Genomic DNA, 22,640 nt, shown 5'->3' on the forward strand with positions numbered 1-22,640 from the left:
CCCTGCTTTTGTACTCAATGCCTCCATTTGTAAAGCACACGATCCCAGATGTTTTGCTATCCATTTTCTCACTATGACCTGCTAACTCTAAGCATCAATGCACATGCATCCCTAACCCACCACAAGTCCTACTGTTCCTGCACACTCTTTCAAATTGTGTCATTAAGTCTATATCATTCCTTCCTGTCTGTTCTGCTAAAATGCATTTCCTCACATTTCTCTGTGCTGCGCTGTGTCTATCCATTCTGCTAGCCTATTTATGTCCTGTTGCAGGCAATTCTTATTATCCTCATTGTTAGCCACTCATCAAAGTTTAGTATCATGGGCAAATTTTAAAATCTTATTCTGCATAACAAGATCTAAGCTATTTTCTATAGCAAAAAGATGCCGTGGTCCTAGCACTGACCCACGGGGAACACCACAGTCTACCACATTCCAGCTCAGAAAAGAATCATTTACCTTGACTTGGGTATTCAATTGGACACTGACTCTCGTATTCCAGAAACCTGACTGCTGCTAACCATTCTTTTATGTGGCATCTTGTCAAACGCTTTCTTAAATCCTTACAGACAACTTCGACCACATTCCTTTCATCAACCTTCTCTGTTACTTCATCAAAATACTAAGTTGATTATTCAAGCATGCTCTGTCATTTACAAATCCACGCTGGCTTTGCCTAATTAACTCAAACCTCTCCAAGTGCCTTTTGATTTTTTTCCCGGAATGCTCTTTTATTCCCTCACGTTAAGTATTTAAGGGTTATATAAAACACTTACACTCATCAGAGTGGGTGAATGAGCAAATTAGTTTCTTATTGTGCTGAATTTAATGGCTGTAGAGATAGTTCCATCCACTGGTTAGAACATTGGTGACACACCACTGCAGCCATTTCCAGTAGCCCTGATGAGATTAAATATCAATCAGATAGGGTTCACAGGTCACTGAAGATGAGAAGCCCATCTCCAAGAGCTGCCGGACCATCAGAGAGCCAGGTGTTCTTTGATCCCAGCAGTGCCACTAGGAGCAGTGGCCACTGCTGGTACTGCAAAAGGTAGTCATGATGTGGAGATGCCGGCGTTGGACTGGGGTAAGCACAGTAAGAAGTCTCACAACACCAGGTTAAAGTCCAACAGGTTTATTTGGTAGCAAATACCATCAGCTTTCGGAGCACTGCCCCTTCGTCAGATGGAGTGAAAATCACAGATTTTCACTCCATCTGATGAAGGGGCAGCGCTCCGAGAGCTTATGGTATTTGCTACCAAATAAACCTGTTGGACTTTAACCTGGTGTTGTGAGACTTCTTACTGCAAAAGGACCAGAGCAGCAGCAACAATGGTGGCATTAGCAGAGAGGTAAATGAAGTCCGCTCGCCAGGGTCAGTCAGGCAGGCCCCAGCAAGGATGGTGGGGGGAGCTATGGAGATCAAGGGGTGTTCTTTCAGCAGTAGCAGCCCTGGCCAGTGAGGAATAGGGTGCCCATTCAGGAGACCTCTCCCTGAGCCTGCAAGGAAACACCAGGGTATACTTGATAGCCTCCCCATGTAGTATAGCAGCTCCCCCCAATCCCCAACCCTTATGCTGGTGGATACCTAAGTGGGATGATGAGGCCCTTAAGTGGTCCTTATTTGGCCACTTAAGGGCCTTAAGTGGCCTAAGGGTGAGAAAGTTGACCTGAACTATTCCCACTTCTGACTTAATCAGAGTGTGAAAGGGAGTCAGGATAACAATTGACTCTATACAGCATGACTTCCCGCTTGATTATCTGCAACCCCCACCTCTCAATCCACTCGTGCAAGGGGCATTAAATTCAGCCAACTTGTACAACATAAATCATTGTAAGGTGCAGGCCCTACACTCTATCTACAAGTAAGAGATATATCAAAGTATAACTGTTGGATTCTGTGAAAGAGCTCTGTATTTCAAAAATAACATTTTAATTCCTCACTGGGTAAAACCAGGAGAGCATAGATAAGTAAGAATCCTGTTTCCTGTGGCTACTTTTTAATTATTTAGAATCATGAAATCTGAGACTTTAATCCCATCAGCTGTACTATTAAACAAAGCTGCAGAATTAAGATTTGAGAAACATTACTTCTGGGGTGTTGTTTTCACTTGGAAGGTTAACAGACAGAGGTGACATTTTACTTATACTGTGAAATTTTTTTGATCCTTTAATATACCAAAAAATTGCCTGTTTGATTCAGCTATCCATGTTATTTGCCATTATACATCCACATATTGGTCTTAAAATTGTATAAGGCACAATTCTCCTTGCAGTTTACATATAGTCATTCCATGTTCGCATTTGAGATCTCCTCAGCTCTACGTATACATATGCATTTGTACTATTATTCGAACTTAGCTGGAAGCTGTTAATGGATGTCAGGTATTAGGATAATACAGGAGTGCAAGATGTGCAGATGGGAGCAGAAAGTTATAAAGGGTCGTAGGCAGATTAAGTGAGCGTCCAGTACAATTCAATGTAGGCACGCAGGAGGTCATCCACTTTAGGCCAAGGACAGAAAAGATAAGTTTGAGTATTTCCTAATGGTGAGCAACTGAGAGCTGTAAGGAAGTAAAAACATTTAGGCGATCAAATACACAAATTATGAAAAGCTAGTAAGCAGGTACAAAGGGCATTTTTAAAAAAATAGTCTCATGGAATGTCAGCTTTTATTGTGTGAGATCTGAAAGACAAAAGGTAGGGAGTTACTCATCAACTGGACTGAGCCTTATCCAGAGCCCATCTGGAGGACTGTTCCATTTTGGAAACTGCATCGCAGAAGAAACTTCTTCAGTCAGAGGCTGGTGTTGTGTTTTCACGTCACGAAGGACCTGTTATGATTCACACTGGTGTGCCTTCACACCAACGTGAATGGACAATCCTATGGATGGTGGGACTATTGGGCGTAAAGGCCAGATAATAATATTTAAACCTATGCAAATGGAGATCCTGGCTTCCAATGTCAGGATTCCTGTTGCATCATTGGCAGGGGGGAATGGGGTGAATTGATTCGGGAAAACCCATCGGTGCAACTTGCGGTATCAGTTTCTCGTAGGATTTTGCACCTCAGCCTCATTTATACCCATGGCAAATAGGGACACAAAGACCCCATAAACATGGTATTAGGAGCAGTAGACCATTCAGCCTTCAAACCTGCTCTGCCATTCAATATGACCATGACTGATCCTCTATCCCCAATACCCTACTCCTGCACTCTCTTCAAACCCTGCGACACCTTTACCGTCTCGAAATCTATCTACTTCCTTCTTAAATATATTCAGTGACTTAGCCTCCACAGTCTTCTGTGGTAGAGAATTCCAGGTTCACCACCCTCTGATTGAAGAAGTTTCTTCTGATCTCAGTTACCTACCCATATCCTGAGACTGTGACCCCTTGTTCTCGATCCCCCAGCCAGAGGAAATAACATCCCTGCATCCAATCTGTCCAGCCCTGTCAATTGATTCGGGAATTAATTAGATACATACTCATTCTTCTAAATTCTAGTGCATACAGGCCCAGTTGACCCAATCTTTTCTCATATGCCATTCCTGTCATCCCAGGAATTAATTCTGGTAAACCTTCGCTGCACTCCCGCTTTGGCAAGTATATCCTTTCTTGGATAAGGAGACTAAAGCTGCACACAGTAGGTGTGGTCTCACCAAGGCTCTGTACAATTGCAGTGTGACATCCTTGCTCCTGTATTTAACTCCTCTTGCAATGAAGGCTAATCTACCATTTGCCTTCTGAACTGCTTGCTTTATCCGCATGCTTGCTTTCAGTGGCTGATGTACTAGGACACCTTTGTACATCAACATTTCCCAATTTATCACCATTATATAATACTCTACCATTCTATTTCTCTGTCCAAAGTGGATAACTTCACAACTGTCCACGTTATAATCCATGTGCCATGTATTTGCCCATTCACTCAGCTTGTCTAAATCACCTGGAAGCCTCTTAGCATCCTCCTCACCACTCACATTCCGACCAGGTTTTGTGTCATCAGTAAAATTGGAAATATTACATTTGCTTCTCTCATCCAAATCACTGATGGATATTGTAAATAACTGAGGAGGTGATGGCCGAGTGGTATTATCACTAGACTATTAATGCAGTGTAATAAGTCCTCAGAGGCAGAAGTCCCTTCACCAAAATCCCTTTATTTACAAGTCTGACAACAGCATATAGAGTGCTTTCAGCTAGCAGTCTACACTAGGAGTCCCAGAGGAACTGACGCTCCTGGTTCAGTACAAAGCAAGAGACTCTCTGATTGACCCATCAATTCGACCCTTAATCAGGGAGTTCATATTCTAACAGGCCCACCTCAATTGTCTGATTAAAGTCGTTACATCCAGAAACTCAGCTAATGTTCTGGGGACCCGCGATCGAATCCTGACACGGCAGGTGGTGGAATTTGAATTCAATAAAAATATCTGGAATTAAGAACCTACTGATGACCATGAAACCATTGTCGATTGTCGGAAAAACCCATCTGGTTCACTAGGGAAGGAAATCGGCCGTCCTTACGTGGTCTGGCCTACATGTGACTCCAGAGCCACAGCAATGTGGTTGACTCTCAATTAGGGATGGGCAATAAATGCTGGCCAGCCAGTGACACCCATGTCCCACAAATGAATAAAAAAAGCACTGATCCCTGTGGGACCCCACCAATCACTGCCTGCCACGAGAAAAAAAAACACTTATTTCTACTTTCTGTATCCTGTCTGCCAACCAATTCTAAATCCATGCCAATATATTAACCCCATCCCATGCGCTTTAATTTTGCACATTAACCTCTTACATGGAATTTTATCAAAAGCTTTCTGAAAATGCAAATATACCACATCCACTGGTTCATCTTTATCCATTCTACTTGTTACATTCTCAAAAAACTTCAGGAAGTTTGTCACATCCTTTATAATAGGCTCCAATATTTTCCCTACTATTGATGTTAAGCTAACCTGCCTGTAATTCCCTGTTTTCTTCCTCCATTTTTAAAAAAGTAGCAGGGTTACATTTGTCACCCTCCAATCTGCCAGGACTGTTGCAGAATTTACAGAATTTCCGAAGATGAATCAAGAACCAGGAGACATCTTACACCGAGAGCCAGGACGAAGGCAGTTTTCACAGAAAGGGCAGTAGAACTCTGGAACTTACATTATCAAAGGATATGAATGCTGCAGCAACTGGAACGTTCAAGATTGAGATTTTTTTGTAGATAAGGGTATTAAGTGATATGGAGCAAAGGTGGGCAAATGCACTTGAGGTACAGGTCAACCATGACCTAGCTAATGGCAGAGCACATTGACAGGGCTGAATGGCCAGGTCTGGTTCCCAATGGCTGTTGGCAGAAGCTGGCTGAAAAAGATAAGCATCTCTTTCAGAGAAAGTCTGGAGTAAGGAGGGCTAAAAGGGGTTACAAACAGTCATTGGCCAGAAGGATTAAGGAAAATCCCAAGGCTTTTTATACATATATAAAGAGCAAGAGGGTAGCCAGGGAGAGGATTGGCCCACTCAAGGACAGGAGAGGGAATCTATGCGTGGAGCCAGAGGAAATGGGCGAGGTATTAAATGAGTACTTTGCATCAGTATTCACCAAAGAGTAGGACCTGGTGGATGATGAGTCTGGGGAAGTGTGTGTTGATAGTTTGGGTCATGATGAGACCAAAAAGGAGGAGGTATTGGGGTTCTTGAGAAACATTAAGGTAGACAAGTCCCCAGGGCCTGACAGGATATACCCCAGAATACTGAGAGAGGCAAGGGAGGAAATTACTGGGGCCTTGAGAGAAATCTTTGTATCCTCGCTGGCTACAGGGGAGGTCATGATGTGGAGATGCTGGCGTTGAACTGGGGTAAGCACAGTAAGAAGTCTCACAACTTTAACCTGGTGTTGTGAGACTTCTTACTGTACAGGGGAGGTCTCAGAGGATTAGAGAATAGCCATTGTTGTTCCTTTGTTTAAGAAGGGTAGCAAGAATAATCCAGGCAATCACAGGCAGGTGAGCCTTACATCAGTGGTAAGGAAATTATTGGAGAGGTTTCTTCGAGTCAGGATTTACTCCCACTTGGAAATAAGTGGATGTATTAGTGAGAGGCAACATGGTTTTGTGAAGGGGAGGTCATGTCTCACTAACTTGATTGAGTTTTTCGAGGAAGTGACAAAGATGATTGATGAGGGTAGGGCAGTGGATGTTATCTACATGGACTTCAGCAAGGCCTTTAACAAGATCCCTCATGGCAGACTGGTGCAGAAGATGAAGTCATATGGGGTCAGAGGTGAGCTGGCAAGATGGATACAGAACTAGTTTGGTCATAGGAGACAGAGTGTGGCAGTGGAAGGGTGCGTTTCTGAATGGAGGGCTGTGACAAGTGGCATTCTTCAGAGATCAGTGCTGGGACCTTTGCTGTTTGTAATATATATAAATGATTTGGAGGAAAATGTAACTGGTTTGATTAGTAAGTTTGCGTACGACACAAAGATTGGTGGATTTGCGGATAGCGATGAGGACAGCAGGATATAGATCGGTTGGAAACTTGGGCAGAGAGATGACAGATGGAGTGTAATCTGGACAAATGTGAGGTAATGCATTTTGGAAGGTCTAATAAAGATACGAAATATACAGTAAATGGCAGAACCCTTAAAACTATTGATCGGCAGAGGGATCTGGGTGTATAGGTACACAGGTCACTGAAAGTGGAAATGCAGGTGGAGAAGGTAGTCAAGAAGGCATACGGCATGCTTGCCTTCATCGGCTGGGGCATTGAGTTTAAAAATTGGCAAGTTATGTTGCAGCTTTATAGAACCTTATTTAGGCTGCACTTGGAATATACTGTTCAATTCTGATCACCGCACTACCAGAAGGATGTGGAGGCTTTGGAGAAGGTACAGAAAAGATTTACCAGGATATTGCCTGATATGGAGGGCATTAGCTATGAGGAGAGGTTGGAGAAACTTGGTTTGTTCTCACTGGAATGACGGAGGTTGAGAGGCAACCTTGACAGAAGTCTACAAGATTATGAGGGGCATGGACAGAATGGATAGTCAGAAGCTTTTTCCCAGGGTGGAAGAGTCAATCACTCGGGGGCATAGGTTTAAGGTGCGAGGGGCAAGGTTTAAAGGAGATGTACGACGCAAGATTTTTACACAGTGGGTGGTGGATGCCTGGAACTCATTGCTGGGGAGGTAGTGGAAGCAGATACGATAGTGACTTTTAAGGGGCATCTGGACAAATACATGAATAGGATGGGAACAGAGGGATATGGTCCCCGGAAGGGTAGGGGGTTTTAGTTCAATTGGGCAGCATGGTCGGTGCAGGCTTGGAGGGCCAAAGAGCCTGTTCCTGTGCTGTAATTTTCTTCGTTCTGTGTATATACCTAGCAGGAAACAGTAATTTTTTAAAAATCCTGCTAGTATTGTCTTAGCCTTCAATTTCACAGAAGTTTCATTTGACTAGTGAAAATGCACTTTGCTCCAAGTCCAAGTAGTTTATTCGGTTCATCAAACCAGCACACAACAAGAGCACTATGCTGTCGATTCTGCGAGGCACATGCAAATAAGCCAGCATAAAAAAATTAATCTAATGATGGATGCAAGCCACAGGAATAGTTTACAGGTAGATGATCAATTTTCAGTAAAGAACAAGTATGGGCCCTGGTTGGAATTTCCCACATTGTGACTGCTGTTGGAGGTTTCTTAAACCATTTTTTGATTTTTTCTAAAGAAGGAATACAGAATGGTTTCTGAAAGTACACACTGAGTCATTTGGTTTGCCATTGGCTGAGATCTTTCAGTCTCACCCAGTGAATGCAGCGTTTTGTTTGGCTTGTTAAGTCTCAGACTACCGGGGCGGGGTGGGAAGTGTGTAGCTCCAAAGATGTCACTGGTGTGGGGGCAGTTTCCCGGGCAGGTCACCCCACACCCTGGGTCTCCTGACCCTTCCTCTTAAAGGGGCTACACCTCGTGCACACAACATGGTTCACCCGCCCCACAGCCAGGGAATGGGGTGGCCTTCGATAGGACCAGAAAATCCTGTTTGCATAGAAATTATCTGAGTTTCTAGAGTCCACTTTGTTCATATTCCATGTTGCTTTCTTAAAAACTGAACTGCCCATCTCCCAATAAGCTTTACGGGCATATAACATGACTGTCACATTAAATTGGTAACCCTTTTCACCTAACAGGCTTCCGATATACATATTCTTAGAGCCAGATTTTCTCTGGTGTATGCTGTCCATGCCAGTTATAATCGATTCTCCGGTCATGCATCTTCATTTTCTTTCAGCTGAGTCAACTGAGCTGCTTTCTTTAGTAAACCCAAGTCTGATACTCTCAAATTCCTACTGTGCATTCACATAAAGCTACAGGCCTTCAGGAAGCAAAGCTAATACCTTTTCTGTTAGCAAACACTGGTGTTGCCAAGGATACTGTTGAAATCAGTGAAGAACAGCATGGTCATCAAAAATAATTGCCAAAAAAATCATTGTGATGAGTAATGGTGGTACAGTGCAGACCAATTTTACATGGAAGCTTCGTAAGAACCAGCGAAAAAAAGAGGGGTATTGAAGATAACTCCATCTGTTATGGCGCTCATAATAAGATATGATTAAAAAAACCATTAAGAGCAGAATGATTGCTACCAGCCTGCCCCTCATTGGTGTCAAGAGTATATCCATATGTAATCAGCAATTGAATGCAAAAGAAATATTGCGGTGTGGTCATTAACAGTGAATGCTGCCTCTTCCCGACTGGCATTAATAATCTCACATTCCCTTTTGATCATTAGTGCTCTCTGCAAATTGGCCATTCCAACTCTGCTAATGATCACAAGGTAACTGGATTTCAGTTGGGGGAGGGACCTTTGTACTGATCATGAAAGTTTGTGTATGAAATTGCTGAAACTTAACCTACAATGCTGTCTCAGATATTTCAAATGGATTCAGTGAAGACTGAGATCAAAGAAAATCACAGGAGTTTTATACATGTAAAGTGACAGCTGCAGTAATTATACCAGCCCCTGTGGGATGAATCTCGCAAGAAAATGTTGCTTCGTTGTTGGGGGTCGGGGGTCAGCCAGGAATGACATTTCCAGTATTTTTCACCAATTCTTTTCCCAAGTACACTGCATTTCTCTCATTTACGTCACGTAGCCCATCCCCTGTTAAAATAAAGAAGTTAATTTTAACCCTACCCACCTCGCAGTTGGGCAGTTCAAAGCAAGCAGGTTAGTTATCCATTTGAAAGTCACCTCTTTCCGACTGTCTCTGATGTTTACCTGGTACTGCCTAAAGCAGGCGAGAGTCTCATGAATTTACACAAAAACTGCAGTCGCATCACATCAATAGGATCCTGATGGCACTTTTAAAGGGGCCTTCAGTAGGGAAACCACCGTCACTCTACTTATAGCCTGAAACAAAGCTGGTGGAAAGGATAAGGAGGTGCACCAGATAATTCAAAAATGCCTTTGTGAAACTCAGAGGGGGAAATTTTCCTGTCCTGTCCGCCATGGGAATCATAGTGGGATGGGGGGGTGGGGGGGGGGGGTGGTGGATCAAGCAAAAGTCCGTTGACCTTGGGCGGGATTTTCTGGTTTGGGGCAAGCCTGGCCGGAAAAGCCCACCCAGCATGTTACTCCTAGCTCCCCAAAGGAATGGCACAGTCTTTTCTATCCTGGATTCCAACCCAACTTGCCCCTCAGCTGAAACCCTCCCAAACCTCCACCCTGGAATTTACCTAGAAGCCAGCAGGCTGCCAAATCCCACTTAATATTCCATTGCAGGCAGCTACTTCCATGCAAGAAGAGGACCAACAGCATTTAAAACAAGCCCAATAGTTAAAATCACCACAATCTCTTGTTGCCTTAGGCAGATGCGGAAGTAATTTGCCAAAGCAGTTTCCCCTTGAAAAACAGAAATCATAGAATCCCTACAGTGCAGAATGAGGCCATTCAGCCAATCAAGTCTGCACCGACTCTCCAAAAGAGCATCCTACCAAAGCCCTATCTCCATAACCCCACATATTTACCCCACTGTTCTCCCTAACTTACATGTGCACTAGAAAGCTTTAGATTGGCTAAGAGGGAGTTGAAGAGCGAGCTTAGAAGGGCTAAAAGGGGACATGAGAAGACTTTGGCGGATAGGGTTAAAGAGAATCCTAAGGCGTTCTATAGGTATGTCAAGAACAGAAGGTTGGTTAGGGCAAGTTTAGGGCCAGTTATAGATGGCAGAGGGAAGTTATGTGTGGAACCGGAGGAGATTGGTGAAGCATTGAACCAATATTTCTCTTCGGTGTTCACGCAAGGGGACATGAATATAGCTGAGGAGGACACTGGGTTGCAGGGGAGTAGAATAGACAGTATTACAGTTGATAAGGAGGATGTGCAGGATATTCTGGAGGGTCTGAAAATAGATAAATCCCCTGGTCCGGATGGGATTTATCCAAGGATTCTCTGGGAGGCAAGAGAAGTGATTGCAGAGCCTCTGGCTCTGATCTTCAGGTCGTCGTTGGCCTCTGGTATAGTACCAGAAGATTGGAGGTTAGCGAATGTTGTCCCATTGTTTAAGAAGGGGAACAGAGACTTCCCCGGGAATTATAGACCGGTGAGTCTCACTTCTGTTGTCGGCAAGATGTTGGAAAAAATTATAAGGGATAGGATTTATAGTTATTTGGAGAGTAATGAATTGATAGGTGATAGTCAGCATGGTTTTGTGGCAGGTAGGTCGTGCCTTACTAACCTTATTGAGTTTTTTGAGAAAGTGACCAAGGAGGTGGATGGGGGCAAGGCAGTGGACGTGGTATATATGGATTTTAGTAAGGCGTTTGATAAGGTTCACCATGGTAGGCTTCTGCAGAAAATGCAGATGTATGGGATTGGGGGTGATCTAGGAAATTGGATCAGGAATTGGCTAGCGGATAGGAAACAGAGGGTGGTGGTTGATAGTAAATATTCATCATGGAGTGCGGTTACAAGTGGTGTACCTCAGGGATCTGTTTTGGGGCCACTGCTGTTTGTAATATTTATTAATGATCTGGATGAGGGTATAGTTGGGTGGATTAGCAAATTTGCTGATGACACCAAAGTCGGTGGTGTGGTAGACAGTGAGGAAGGGTGTCGTAGTTTGCAGGAAGACTTAGACAGGTTGCAAAGTTGGGCCGAGAGGTGGCGGATGGAGTTTAATGCGGAGAAGTGTGAGGTAATTCACTTTGGTAGGAATAACAGATGTGTTGAGTATAGGGCTAACGGGAGGACTTTGAATAGTGTGGAGGAGCAGAGGGATCTAGGTGTATGTGTGCATAGATCCCTGAAAGTTGGGAATCAAGTAGATAAGGTTGTTAAGAAGGCATATGGTGTCTTGGCGTTTATTGGTAGGGGGATTGAATTTAGGAGTCGTAGCGTTATGTTGCAACTGTACACAACTCTGGTGCGGCCGCACTTGGAGTACTGTGTGCAGTTCTGGTCCCCACATTACAGGAAGGATGTGGAGGCTTTGGAGAGGGTGCAGAGGAGGTTTACCAGGATGTTGCCTGGTATGGAGGGGAGATCCTATGAGGAGAGGCTGAGGGATTTGGGATTGTTTTCGCTGGAAAGGCGGCGGCTAAGAGGGGATCTTATTGAAACATATAAGATGATTAGAGGTTTAGATAGGGTGGATAGTGATAGCCTTTTTCCTCTGATGGAGAAATCCAGCACGAGGGGGCATGGCTTTAAATTGAGGGGGGGTAGTTATAGAACCGATGTCAGGGGTAGGTTCTTTACCCAGAGGGTGGTGAGGGATTGGAATGCCCTGCCAGCATCAGTAGTAAATGCGCCTAGTTTGGGGGCGTTTAAGAGATCCGTTGATAGGTTCATGGACGAAAAGAAATTGGTTTAGGTTGGAGGGTCACAGTTTTTTTTTTTAACTGGTCGGTGCAACATCGTGGGCCGAAGGGCCTGTTCTGCGCTGTAATGTTCTATGTTCTATGGGGCACCAAGGGACAATTTACCATGGTCAATCCATCTAATCTGCACATCTTTGGAGTGTGGGAGGAAATCGGAGCACCCGGAAGAAACCCACGCAGACACAACGAGAATGTGCAAACTCCACACAGACAGTCACCCGAGACCAGAATTGATCCCGGCTCCCTGGTGCTGTGAGGCAGCAGCGTTAACTACTGTGCCACCGTGTTGCCTCATTGAATAGGTTAAGATAGGTTAAGGATAACAATCTATCTCGATTTTCAGTGCTTTTTGCTTGACCCAGTGTTTTTTAAAATGCAGAGTTGTCAGCCTTTGAATTCACGAAGCCAAAACAAAAAATACAGAAGCTGGGAAACAGTTAAACAGAAGAAATTAAATCTAATGGGCACCTGGAATTATTAGTTAATACTGGCCAGTATGGGTTTAAACTCAAGAAAATTTTAAAAGGCACTAAATGTCCAGTAACTTAATATTGGAGAGACATTCTAAATTCATCACGAAGGAACAAAATAAAATCAAAAAGCTTGAGGTTATTTTTTTTAAAAGAATATCTGTTGCAATGCATTAAATCATTTAAAAATATGTGACATATTTATTTTCTCCTGGTGCCAAAGGGATGGAACATGACAGCAATGTTTAAGTATTTCAAAACTCAGTTATAGAAGCATTTTTAATATAAATGTAATGTAATTAAAAATAGAAAATCCAGAATACCTCTGCTGGCTGGAAGTATTGATTGCATTTTGCTCTCCATTACTAATGACTTGCATGCACTATCATACACCGAATGCTTCATTTCTGATTTATTGTGCCATGACTTTCCATATTTTGGCTCCTCTTTTGAAAAAGGAGCTACAGACGAATGTAAGTGGACGCCACAATGGTGTTATTGTATGTGAGCAGGGACAGGAGAAGCAACGAAAATCCAGCTAGACTTTGTTTTTGGTACATTGATGCTTCCCTGCACTTGGAGCCGATCAGCCTTTTGGAAGATGACTTGCGTGTGCTAAATCCAGCATCAGTTTGAACCTTGAAGCCCGAGACAAATTCCTTCTTCATTTAACATTGGATTTCTCTCACTTATACATCAACATCTATTTGGTTCCATTACTCATGTTACAAAGCAGGTATTTTGTCATTTTAATTCCTTGCAGCAGGTGAACTGACTTATGCGCTTATGTCATTTTATTCAATACTGTCACTTATATATTTTCAGAACGTGTTTAAATCTTTCCTTGAGACAAACCTACATGTAGGACAAACTGCACTCCAGACAGCATTAACCTACATTCTTCTCTATGCTGCCAGTTGTATTTTTAATGTCAGTACAGGTTTTCACAACTGTGTTTTTGTGCACTGAACAGATAATTAACAGGAGAAAGAACAGCATCCAGATCTGGACAATGGAAGGGATCAAAGTACACATGAAATATAGATTGCATCTTTTTAATAACAGGATTAATGTTGGGTTATCCAGCACAGAAGGACACCAGTTCAGTGTTTTGAAATCAGCTTTCAGCATGGAAACAGGGGACAGGATTTGCCTTCTGAGGGACCATTTCCAGATCCTGAACCCACCTGGGATGGGAAATGGGTCATTGGCTCATGGAAAAGCAGCCTTAATTGACTTGCAACAGGTTTGGTGACCAACTAGTGGCACCGGGGTGGGAACAGAGGCTGGATTGCTGAAGTGAGAACCTGATTTAAACAGACTACAGCAGTCATTACTGTTTTGCGTGCTTTAAACTAGTGTTGGAAGATATTAGATTGAGAGCAACTTGAAATGCTGAGTTCCAGAGGCCTGAAACCCAGGGCAGGGAAATTCCTCAATTTGCTGATGTGGACTAGCAGGCCCTCCTCAAAGCCATACAGGAGCAGAGGGAGGTCCTCTTCCTGGAGGGTGGCAGGAGGAGGCCACCCACTCAAACTACGAAGGCCTGGATGGAGAGAGCAGAAGGACATACAAACACACAAATTAGGACTTGAAAGAGGTCACTTGCACTTTCAAGCTTGCTCTGCCATCTAAGAAGATCAAGGAGGCTCTGACTGTAACATTCCATCCACCTCTAGTAACTTTTCGCCCCCTTGTTTATCAAGAGTCTATTGACATGTGCCTTGATAACATTAAAAGATTCTGCTTCCACAGTCTTTTGAGGAAGCGGGTTCCAAAGACTCATTACACACTGAGAAAAAATGTTCTCATCTCTGTCTTAAATTGGCAACTGCTTATTTTAATAGTGACCCCTAGTTCTAAATTGTCCCAGAAGACAAAACATCCTCTCCGCATCCACCCTGTGAACACCTTTCAGAATTTATATGCTTCAATCAAGTCACCTCTTACTCTTCTACATTCAGCAGATACACAGCTGCCTCACAGCGCCAGGGACTCGGGTTCAATTCCGGCCTTAGAATCATAGAATCCTACAATGCAGAAGTGACTGGGTCACCTTGAGTGACTGTCTGTGTGGAGTTTGCACATTCTCCCTGTGTCTGCGTGGGTTTCCTCCGGCTGCTCCAGTTTCTTCCCACAGTCCAAAGATGTACAGGTTAGGTGGACTGGCCATGCTAAATTGCCCCTTAGTGTCTAAGGATGTGTAGGTTAGGGGGAATAGCAGGATAAATGTGTGGGATAATGGGGATGGGGCACTGGAGGGGGGGCTGGGTGGGATGCTCGGTCAGAGAGTTAGTTGGTGCAGACTTCATGGGCCGAGTGGCCTCCTTCTGCACTGTAGGGATTCTAAGTGGCTGAGTGCAGAGATTTACTTGAGTCCCACACCTTTCCTTGAAAATTCTATTTGCAGTTGGGGAACATTTCCATTTCACATCATCCCATCCCACATCCTGATTTTCCTAGTTCTCTGATAAGCTGTGTCCCTCCAGACTTCACCCTGTAAAAGGTGCAAACCTCTCTGAGAGCCATGTTACGAAGATTTCAGCAAACCACAACAATCACTGAGATTCTTGCAGGAAGATGTTGGTGTGGCCATGAACCTCATGCTTCTCACTATATCCCTTTCCAACCTCCGTCAGACCAAACTTATTCTTCTGACTTCCTGCATTCAGACACCCATCAATTCCTGCTCATCCAGCCACAGCAGCCCCAGGAGGGAGAGAGAGCAACAACGCAGCACTGATAAAGATGTCACTCGATCTGACACCTGCAGCCTTTAGCTAAAATACTAGCATTCCATGTAGCTCAGAGGCTAGTATCAAGTTGGAATCAGCATGTGGATGAATCACCGAGGCAAGCTTGGGTTGTACCCAGACCGAGGATAGGATAGTTGGTGTGTCAGCTCACCAGAGGACAAGATTGCAGTTGAGTTCTGTGACAGAAAACTCAGACGAGGGCTTCAATGGGGTGGCATTTGGGAGAACACTGAATGGGCATGCACACTGGGTGCATCGGTTAGTCTGGCAAGCTGCCACCTTTCACTGTCAAGGCGCATGGAGGAACCTGCTCTGTCTCAACAGAAGGCAACATGTGCAAAGCTGCCCTTTACACAGCCTTTGCTCCATCTCCCTGTCTTGCGGTGAGCCCAGACCTGAGGCAGCTTTTATATGCACACAGGTCATCAGATGTTCTGCCAATTCTATATGGATGTTGCAACATTCCCTGCCAACTCCAGCAACTCACCACACACCTCCAAAAAAACACATTCCATAGCAATACCACAGACTTTGTAGAAGTTAGTCCAAATAGCCTGACCTACAAGTTGGTTATCTGACCATTTCAATAATACTCATGACGGGATCCCTTTTGCAGTGGCACAAACCTTCTTTCAGGAGTGACAAGCAAACACATTGAGTTGATGGTCCCACGTGGCCCCAATTTCTAAATTGGGCTTCAAATCAGCTTGAACAATTGTTTGATTCCATGATCCAACTAGCATTGGCTACTGCATGGGCTGCAGTGGGTGTGGGCATAAAACACTGAACAATTCACCTGGAGAATCTCAAATATAGGCCTGGAGATTGGATTACCGCTGAGTTTGTGCAGCTGATGTTGCAGGTGTCTATTGAGACCATCAGCAGCGTCCACTGTAAATTGGCTTGCCAATCTCATTTGCTTATAATGGGGAACTATGGCAGCCAGTTGTGGTCCCACAGACAATTCATGGTGGAGTCTGGGGCAAGGATGGCACGGTAGCACAGTGGCGGCACGGTAGCACAGTGGTTAGCACTGCTGCTTCACAGCTCCAGGGTCCCGGGTTCGATTCCCGGCTCGGGTCACTGTCTGTGTGGAGTTTGCACATTCTCCTCGTGTCTGCATGGGTTTCCTCCGGGTGCTCCGGTTTCCTCCCACAGTCCAAAGATGTGCGGGTTAGGTTGATTGGCCAGGTTAAAAATTGCCCCTTAGAGTCCTGGGATGTGTAGGTTAGAGGGATTAGCGGGTAAATATGTGGGGGTAGGGCCTGGGTGGGATTGTGGTTGGTGCAGACTCGATGGGCCGAATGGCCTCCTTCTGCACTGTAGGGTTTCTATGATTTCTTTCTATGATTTCTAAGGATTAAGGAATGTCCATGGACAGCAAGTATGGCCTATTACATCGAATTCACTGCAGAAAGAAAAATGACAATGTGTGGGATTTTCCAGCCTCGCTCACCCCGAAACCGGAAAATCCCGCCCGAGGTCAATGGACCTGTCCACAGTCTTCCCCTCACCCGCTCCGATTCCCATGGTGGGTGAAACAGTAAAATTCCAGCCAATGTGCACACTGTCCACTTTATGTGACCCATTTTGCAAACTGGGTACAGTGTCATCCAATACGTAGACAGGGGAGTTTTGGAAGACAACATGTGTTAAGGGTAGACTCATAACTATATGCATCAACGGTTAAGAATAAATGCCATCATTTTTTCTAAAAAATATTTAATTAATATTTCAAAATATTTCTTGCAGTACTATTTTTGTTAATAATAGCAACTTTCTTTGGAGTCATAATACAAAGCCTCTGCAAAGGTTCGGAGAGATTTCTATACACAGTATGAATGTTACCTCAACCATTTCCCATTCACTACTGTGATATCAACCAAGGCCCTCCATACTCTGTAACACTGCTTACAAACGCTACAAGCAAAAGTTATAGCAGCAAAAGAGGCATGTGATACTCAAGGATAAGCAATACTATTCCATTTACAAACAAACTGTTGCATTCAAGTGTCAGTAGCATTTTCAGGCAGGTCAAAAAACACATAGTACAGCTTCAGAATATTATACAAAGGTGTACACAATTGACTGTGTCAACTTATAACACAGAACATGAAATAAGTTTACTTATTTTAAAATATAAGGTAGCCTTTGGTGTTTGAGAAAACACTGAGAAGACACCAGGTGGCACTCTTAGAGCAGCTGTACAAAATGGATTTGAGATGTAACAGGCGAGGCTATAAGGATGCTGTACTGAATGAGTTGGGAAGAACTCTGCATATTGGCCTGCAGTGTTGTACAATTATGGCATTAGAATAGTGTGCAAAGGCAGCTTTGAGTAATCTATGCTCTAAAATTGCTTTTGCTTAGACACAGAGCAGTGTAAATGTGTGAAACTGTAACACAAATGATGCTGGGTTTCATAATTCAGGCAAAAATTAATTGGAAAGATTTTTCTTGTTTGTCATTAGCAAAATCATAAAGAGCTCGTTACGCTCAGGTTTACAAATGCATTTATTTGCAGGAGACAGAGAAAATCTCACCTCAATAGATGGATTAAAATTTAGAAAGGACATCGGACTGTAAGGGAGTCAAAAGAAAAATTCAACCAAAGGGTTCTGCAGATGCTGTGGCCTCTGTTGTAGGTTTTTTGTGATTGTGGAGCTGAACAGCTTAGCTCAAAAAATGTTTTTTCTTTCAGACCATCATACAGCATCAAGAATGAAAAGCAGAGTACCACAAAAGTGATCTGGTAAACTTCTCTGCAGAAAGTGACATGAAATTGTGCCATATTTTGGTAGCAGATTATTGGCAATACATCACTTGAAGAAATCCTTTTTGTATATATTACAATGATAATGCTACAAAATCAATATAGAATTGTCTCTTTTATGTTTGTTCCAGGAACATCTGATGACAATTAAGTCGTGTGGTTCACTGCTTCAACACGAAAGCAGAGTGAAAATCACTTCTGAATACTTTCATTTAAATGATGCATGATCCCTGCCAGGACCTATCTTTCACTGCATGTTGTTTACTTCTGCTTAGGTCTTGAATCATTCTTATCAATCTCAGTGTTCCTGATCATTGTAGTATTTTTGGTTTCATAGTGATGCCTGAATATCACATAGCACAGCTGAACAGTACAGTTGTTTAATCTTTAATTTGTGATTCAAGGCAAGTGAAATAGATGAATTACAAAGAAAGAGTGTTATGTTTTAATGAGTGTTACCTGTTACACGCAGTTTTTCAACGCCAATGGCAATTTCATTTTCATCTGCTGAAAACAGTACCTTCTTGCCATCCTGTGCTTTTACTTCAAACCTTCGGCACTGGGCCTCCACAGCATTAGAACCTGAGAGTAGACAAGAAACGGAAACCACATTTTATGGCAAATACTTCATTAGCCGATAGAGTCATAGAGGTTTACAGCATGGAATCAGGCCCTTCAGCCCAACTTGTCCATGCCACCCCTTTTTTAAACCCCTAGTCCCAATTGCCCGCGTTTGGCTCACATCCTTTATAGCCATCTTACCCATGTAACTGTCTAAACACATTTTAAATGACAGAATTGTACCTGCCTCTACTACTACCTCTGGCAGCTTTTCCAGACACTCACCACCCACTGTGTGAAAAAATTGCCCCTCTGGAACCTTTTTGTATCTCTCCCCTCTCAACTTAAACCTATGCCCTCTAGTTTTAGACTCCCGTACCCTTGGGAAAAGATGTTGACTATCTACCTTATCTATGCCCCTCATTATTTTATAGACATCTGTATAATCACCCCTAAGCCTCCTACGCTCCAGGGAAAAAAGTCCCAGTCTATCCAGCCTCTCCTTATAACTCAAACCATCAAGTCCCGGTAGCATCCTAGTAAATCTTTTCTGCACTCTTTCTAGTATAATAATATCCTTTCTATAATAGGGTGACCAGAACTGTACACAGTATTCCAAGTGTGGCCTTACCAGTGTCTTGTACAACTTCAACAAATCGTCCCAACTCATTGTTCTGACCAATGAAACCAAACAAAGCCAAGTGCCTTCTTCACCACTCTATCCACCTGAGGCTCCACTTTCAAGAAGCTATGAACCTGTACCACTAGATCTCTTTGTTCTGTAACTCTCCCCAATGCCCTACCATTAACTGAGTAAGTCCTGTGCTGGTTCGATCAACCAAATCACCTCGCATTTATCTAAATTAAACTCCATTTGCCATTCATCAGCTCACTGGCCCAATTGATCAAAATCTCTATGTAATCCTAGATAACCTTCTTCACTGTCCACTATGCCACCAAGCTTTCTGTCATCTGCAAACTCACTAACCATGCCTACTAAATTCTCATCCAAATTATTAACATAAATGACAAATAACAGTGGACCTAGCACTGATCCCTGAGGCACACCACTGGTCACAGGCTTCCAGTTTGAAAAACAACCCTCTACAACCGCCCTCTCCTGTTATCAAGCCAATTTTGTATCCATTTCGCTACCTGACCCTGGATCCCATGAGATTTAACCTTATGCAACAACCTACCATGTGGTACCTTGTCAATGGCCTTGCTAAAGTCCATGTAGACAACATCAACTGCACTGCCCTTATCTACCTTCTTGATTACTCCTTCAAAAAACTCAATCAAATTTGTGAGACATGATTTTCCACTCACAAAGCCATGTTGACTGTCCATAATCAGTCCTTGCATCTCTAAATGCCTGTAGATCCTGTCTCTCAAAATACCTTCTAACAACAATAGTCAATGACTGTAATTCCTTAATAAGGCCTGCGAAGTGGACCTCATAGAAGATGAGCTCCCTGTTTTAGGCAGTAATAGATGGGCCAATCAGGGAGTCCTGCCTGTATACATAATGTGGAGTGTCAAGGTTACTGCAGTCCAGGTTTAGACTTTACGAGGAAGTGCCTTTCGGAGTGTTACTGACTGTGTAAATAAATGTAAGTTTGGTGAAGGGACACCGGCCTCTGAGGAGTTATTTCAGTGGCAATGAGGTAAACCACGAACCTGAAGGAACTCGTTCACAACAGTTGGTCTAATTTGGAGTAAGCCATTCTCAGACATCATGCTTTTGTTTGTAAAGCAAAGACTCATTCGACCCTGCTGTCGCGGACTGGGCCCAGATGCGTTACTTTTTTCAGGCAAATGACTTTTGGCAGACATAAAGCAATGGATAATTCTCCTGACTGCCTATGGGGGCTTCAGAATTTGCTGTCATTTGGACTTCAGCTTTCCCTGAGGCACTGGATATTAAATTTTTTGAGGAATTGACTGCACTAGTTAAAGTATACTACGACGCCAAGGCACCTCTAATTCTGGGTCGTAATTTTTTTTACTCGGTAATCCGAGAGCCATGGGTTTCCAAACTAGGGTACAACGACTGGCAGAAGCATGTAAATTTGGTTTAACCCTTAACAAGATGCTTAGCGACCGTCTGGCATGCAGGATTAATAATGAAATTATTCAAAAACGCCTATCAGCTGAAGCTCAACTGGACTTCAAATACATACTATGGTTGGCCTTACTATTGGGAAATGCTGCAAAAGGAGCATATGAGTTGAAAGGTATTGCAATGGAAGTGGACACCCATGCCAGTTCGACTATGTGCAGGCACCACCACCTGAACGCAAGCTATTACATAGCCTCACTCAACAAATATCCAGATACACGTAACTCCAGGTCTGCCCACAGCACAGACCCAAAGCAAAGCCAAACTTTTACCTAACAGTTACAAGTCCCTTCAAAATCCTGTTCAGTAGTACATTGTAATTGTTGCCAGTATGTGGAGTCGAATCAGCAAAGGCACCTACAAGATCTAGATTTAGAAAAACAACTCATAGGCTGGTATCCAGGAGATTTCCACCCTCTGACAATCCACACACATCTGATTTAGAGCAACTAAATTACATATCGCGGTCTAATTCAGACTCAATCAAGATGACCATATGGTTCAATGGACATCTGGTAATAATGGAGGTCACTATCGGTGGTCAGAGAATCAGAGTTCTATAAAATTCGATATGGACTCCAGTCCTTAACCTTACTCAAGACCTCAGCAAGGCTGAGAACCTATACAGTGGAACCTTTGCGAATTGTGGGTACAGCCTCTGTCCCTGTCTCCTATGACAGGCAACTGGTTTGGTTACCAATGATTGTAGTGGAGGGCTCGAAGCCAAGCCTAACTGGGTGAAATTGGTTGCGAGATATACACCTAGATTGGCTCAACATCTTTCAGCTGGAGAATGGTCACCTTAGAGAAGTCCTGCTTGAATATGCTGAGGTTTTCCAGGAAGGTCTAGAGACTAGCAAAAGAGCCAAGGTGACTTTCCATGTTGACCAGGAAGTGGTGCCACAATTTTACAAGGTCCATCCAGTACCATTTGCCTTATGGGAAAAAGTTGAAGCTGAAATCTGAAGACTGGAATGCGAAGGAATCATCAAACCAGTCCAATTTGCGGAATGGGCAGTACCAATTGTACCAATTTTGAAGCCAGATGGATCAATCTACCTTTGCGGGGATTTTAAATAAATGGAAAGCCGTTTCTCACAACTGGATAAATACCCAATCCCTTGGACTGAGAATTTATAAACAAAGTTGGCAGGAGGACTCTCGATTTCAGAACTTGAAATGAGTCGTGCTTACTTACAATTACAGCTAGACGAGGATTTCCAGAGATATTCAACAATTCATACTCATAAGGGCCTTTCCGATACAATAGACTGCCATTTGGGGTGTCATCAGCCTGCTCAATTTTCTGGTGAACAATGGAGAACATCTTACAAGATCTACCTCTGATAGCAGTCTATCTGGATCTCGTCCTCATAACAGGAAAAACAATTAAGGAACACTTAGAGAACCTTGAGGAAGTTCTAAGTCAATTTTCCAAATGCAGGCATAAATCCAAGAAGGGAAAAATGTGTATTCCAGGCCCCCCAAGCGACCTATCTGGGTTACAGAGTAGACAAGTCTGGTCTACACCCCTTGGAGGACAAGGTGCGGGTGATCAAATGTGTCCCGGCTCCCACATCCATCCAGGAGTTAAGAGTTTTTCTGAGGTTGGTAACCCACTATGGGAAATTTATACACAACTTTGCCTCCTTCCTGGCCGCATTACACCAAATATTAAAAAAGGATCAGCCTTGGGTATGGTCTTCCAGTCAATCCTTGGCTTTTGATAAAGTAAAGCAACAGCTTTCCTTATCGAACGTTCTGGCACATTATGATCCTAGGAAAGAACTATTACTGACCTGAGACGTGTCCCCGTGTGGAATCGGGACGGGATGGGCACATAGGTGGTCAAGTGGAGAGGAACACCCAATTGATACGCTTTCAGGATCTTAGCTATCGCTGAATACAAATATGCCCACATTGAGGAAGAGGAGTTATTTCAGTGACAATAAGAAAGAGTAAAATAATCTTTATAACTTTTTGTGAAACAAGTTTTTTTATATTGTTACTCAGGGAGTTAAAAATAACAAAAAAAAAATATTTCAGGTTATGATTTCTTCTGAACTTCTAAGTTGACTTG

At 43.3% G+C, this 22,640-nt stretch overlaps 1 protein-coding gene across 1 annotated transcript in view; it reads right to left on the reverse strand.

Moving 5' to 3' along the window:
• The window catches only part of sgcz (sarcoglycan zeta), a 459,259-nt gene that overhangs the window by 95,036 nt on the left and 341,583 nt on the right, over window positions 1-22,640 (reverse strand). The window contains exon 4 of the mRNA XM_078239226.1: window positions 18,337-18,459. Within this exon, the coding sequence (XP_078095352.1) occupies window positions 18,337-18,459 (123 nt within the window). The remainder of the gene's footprint in view (window positions 1-18,336; window positions 18,460-22,640) is intronic.

This window comes from Mustelus asterias, chromosome 1, assembly GCF_964213995.1.
Source record: "Mustelus asterias chromosome 1, sMusAst1.hap1.1, whole genome shotgun sequence".
Classification (NCBI taxonomy): Eukaryota; Metazoa; Chordata; class Chondrichthyes; order Carcharhiniformes; family Triakidae; genus Mustelus; species Mustelus asterias.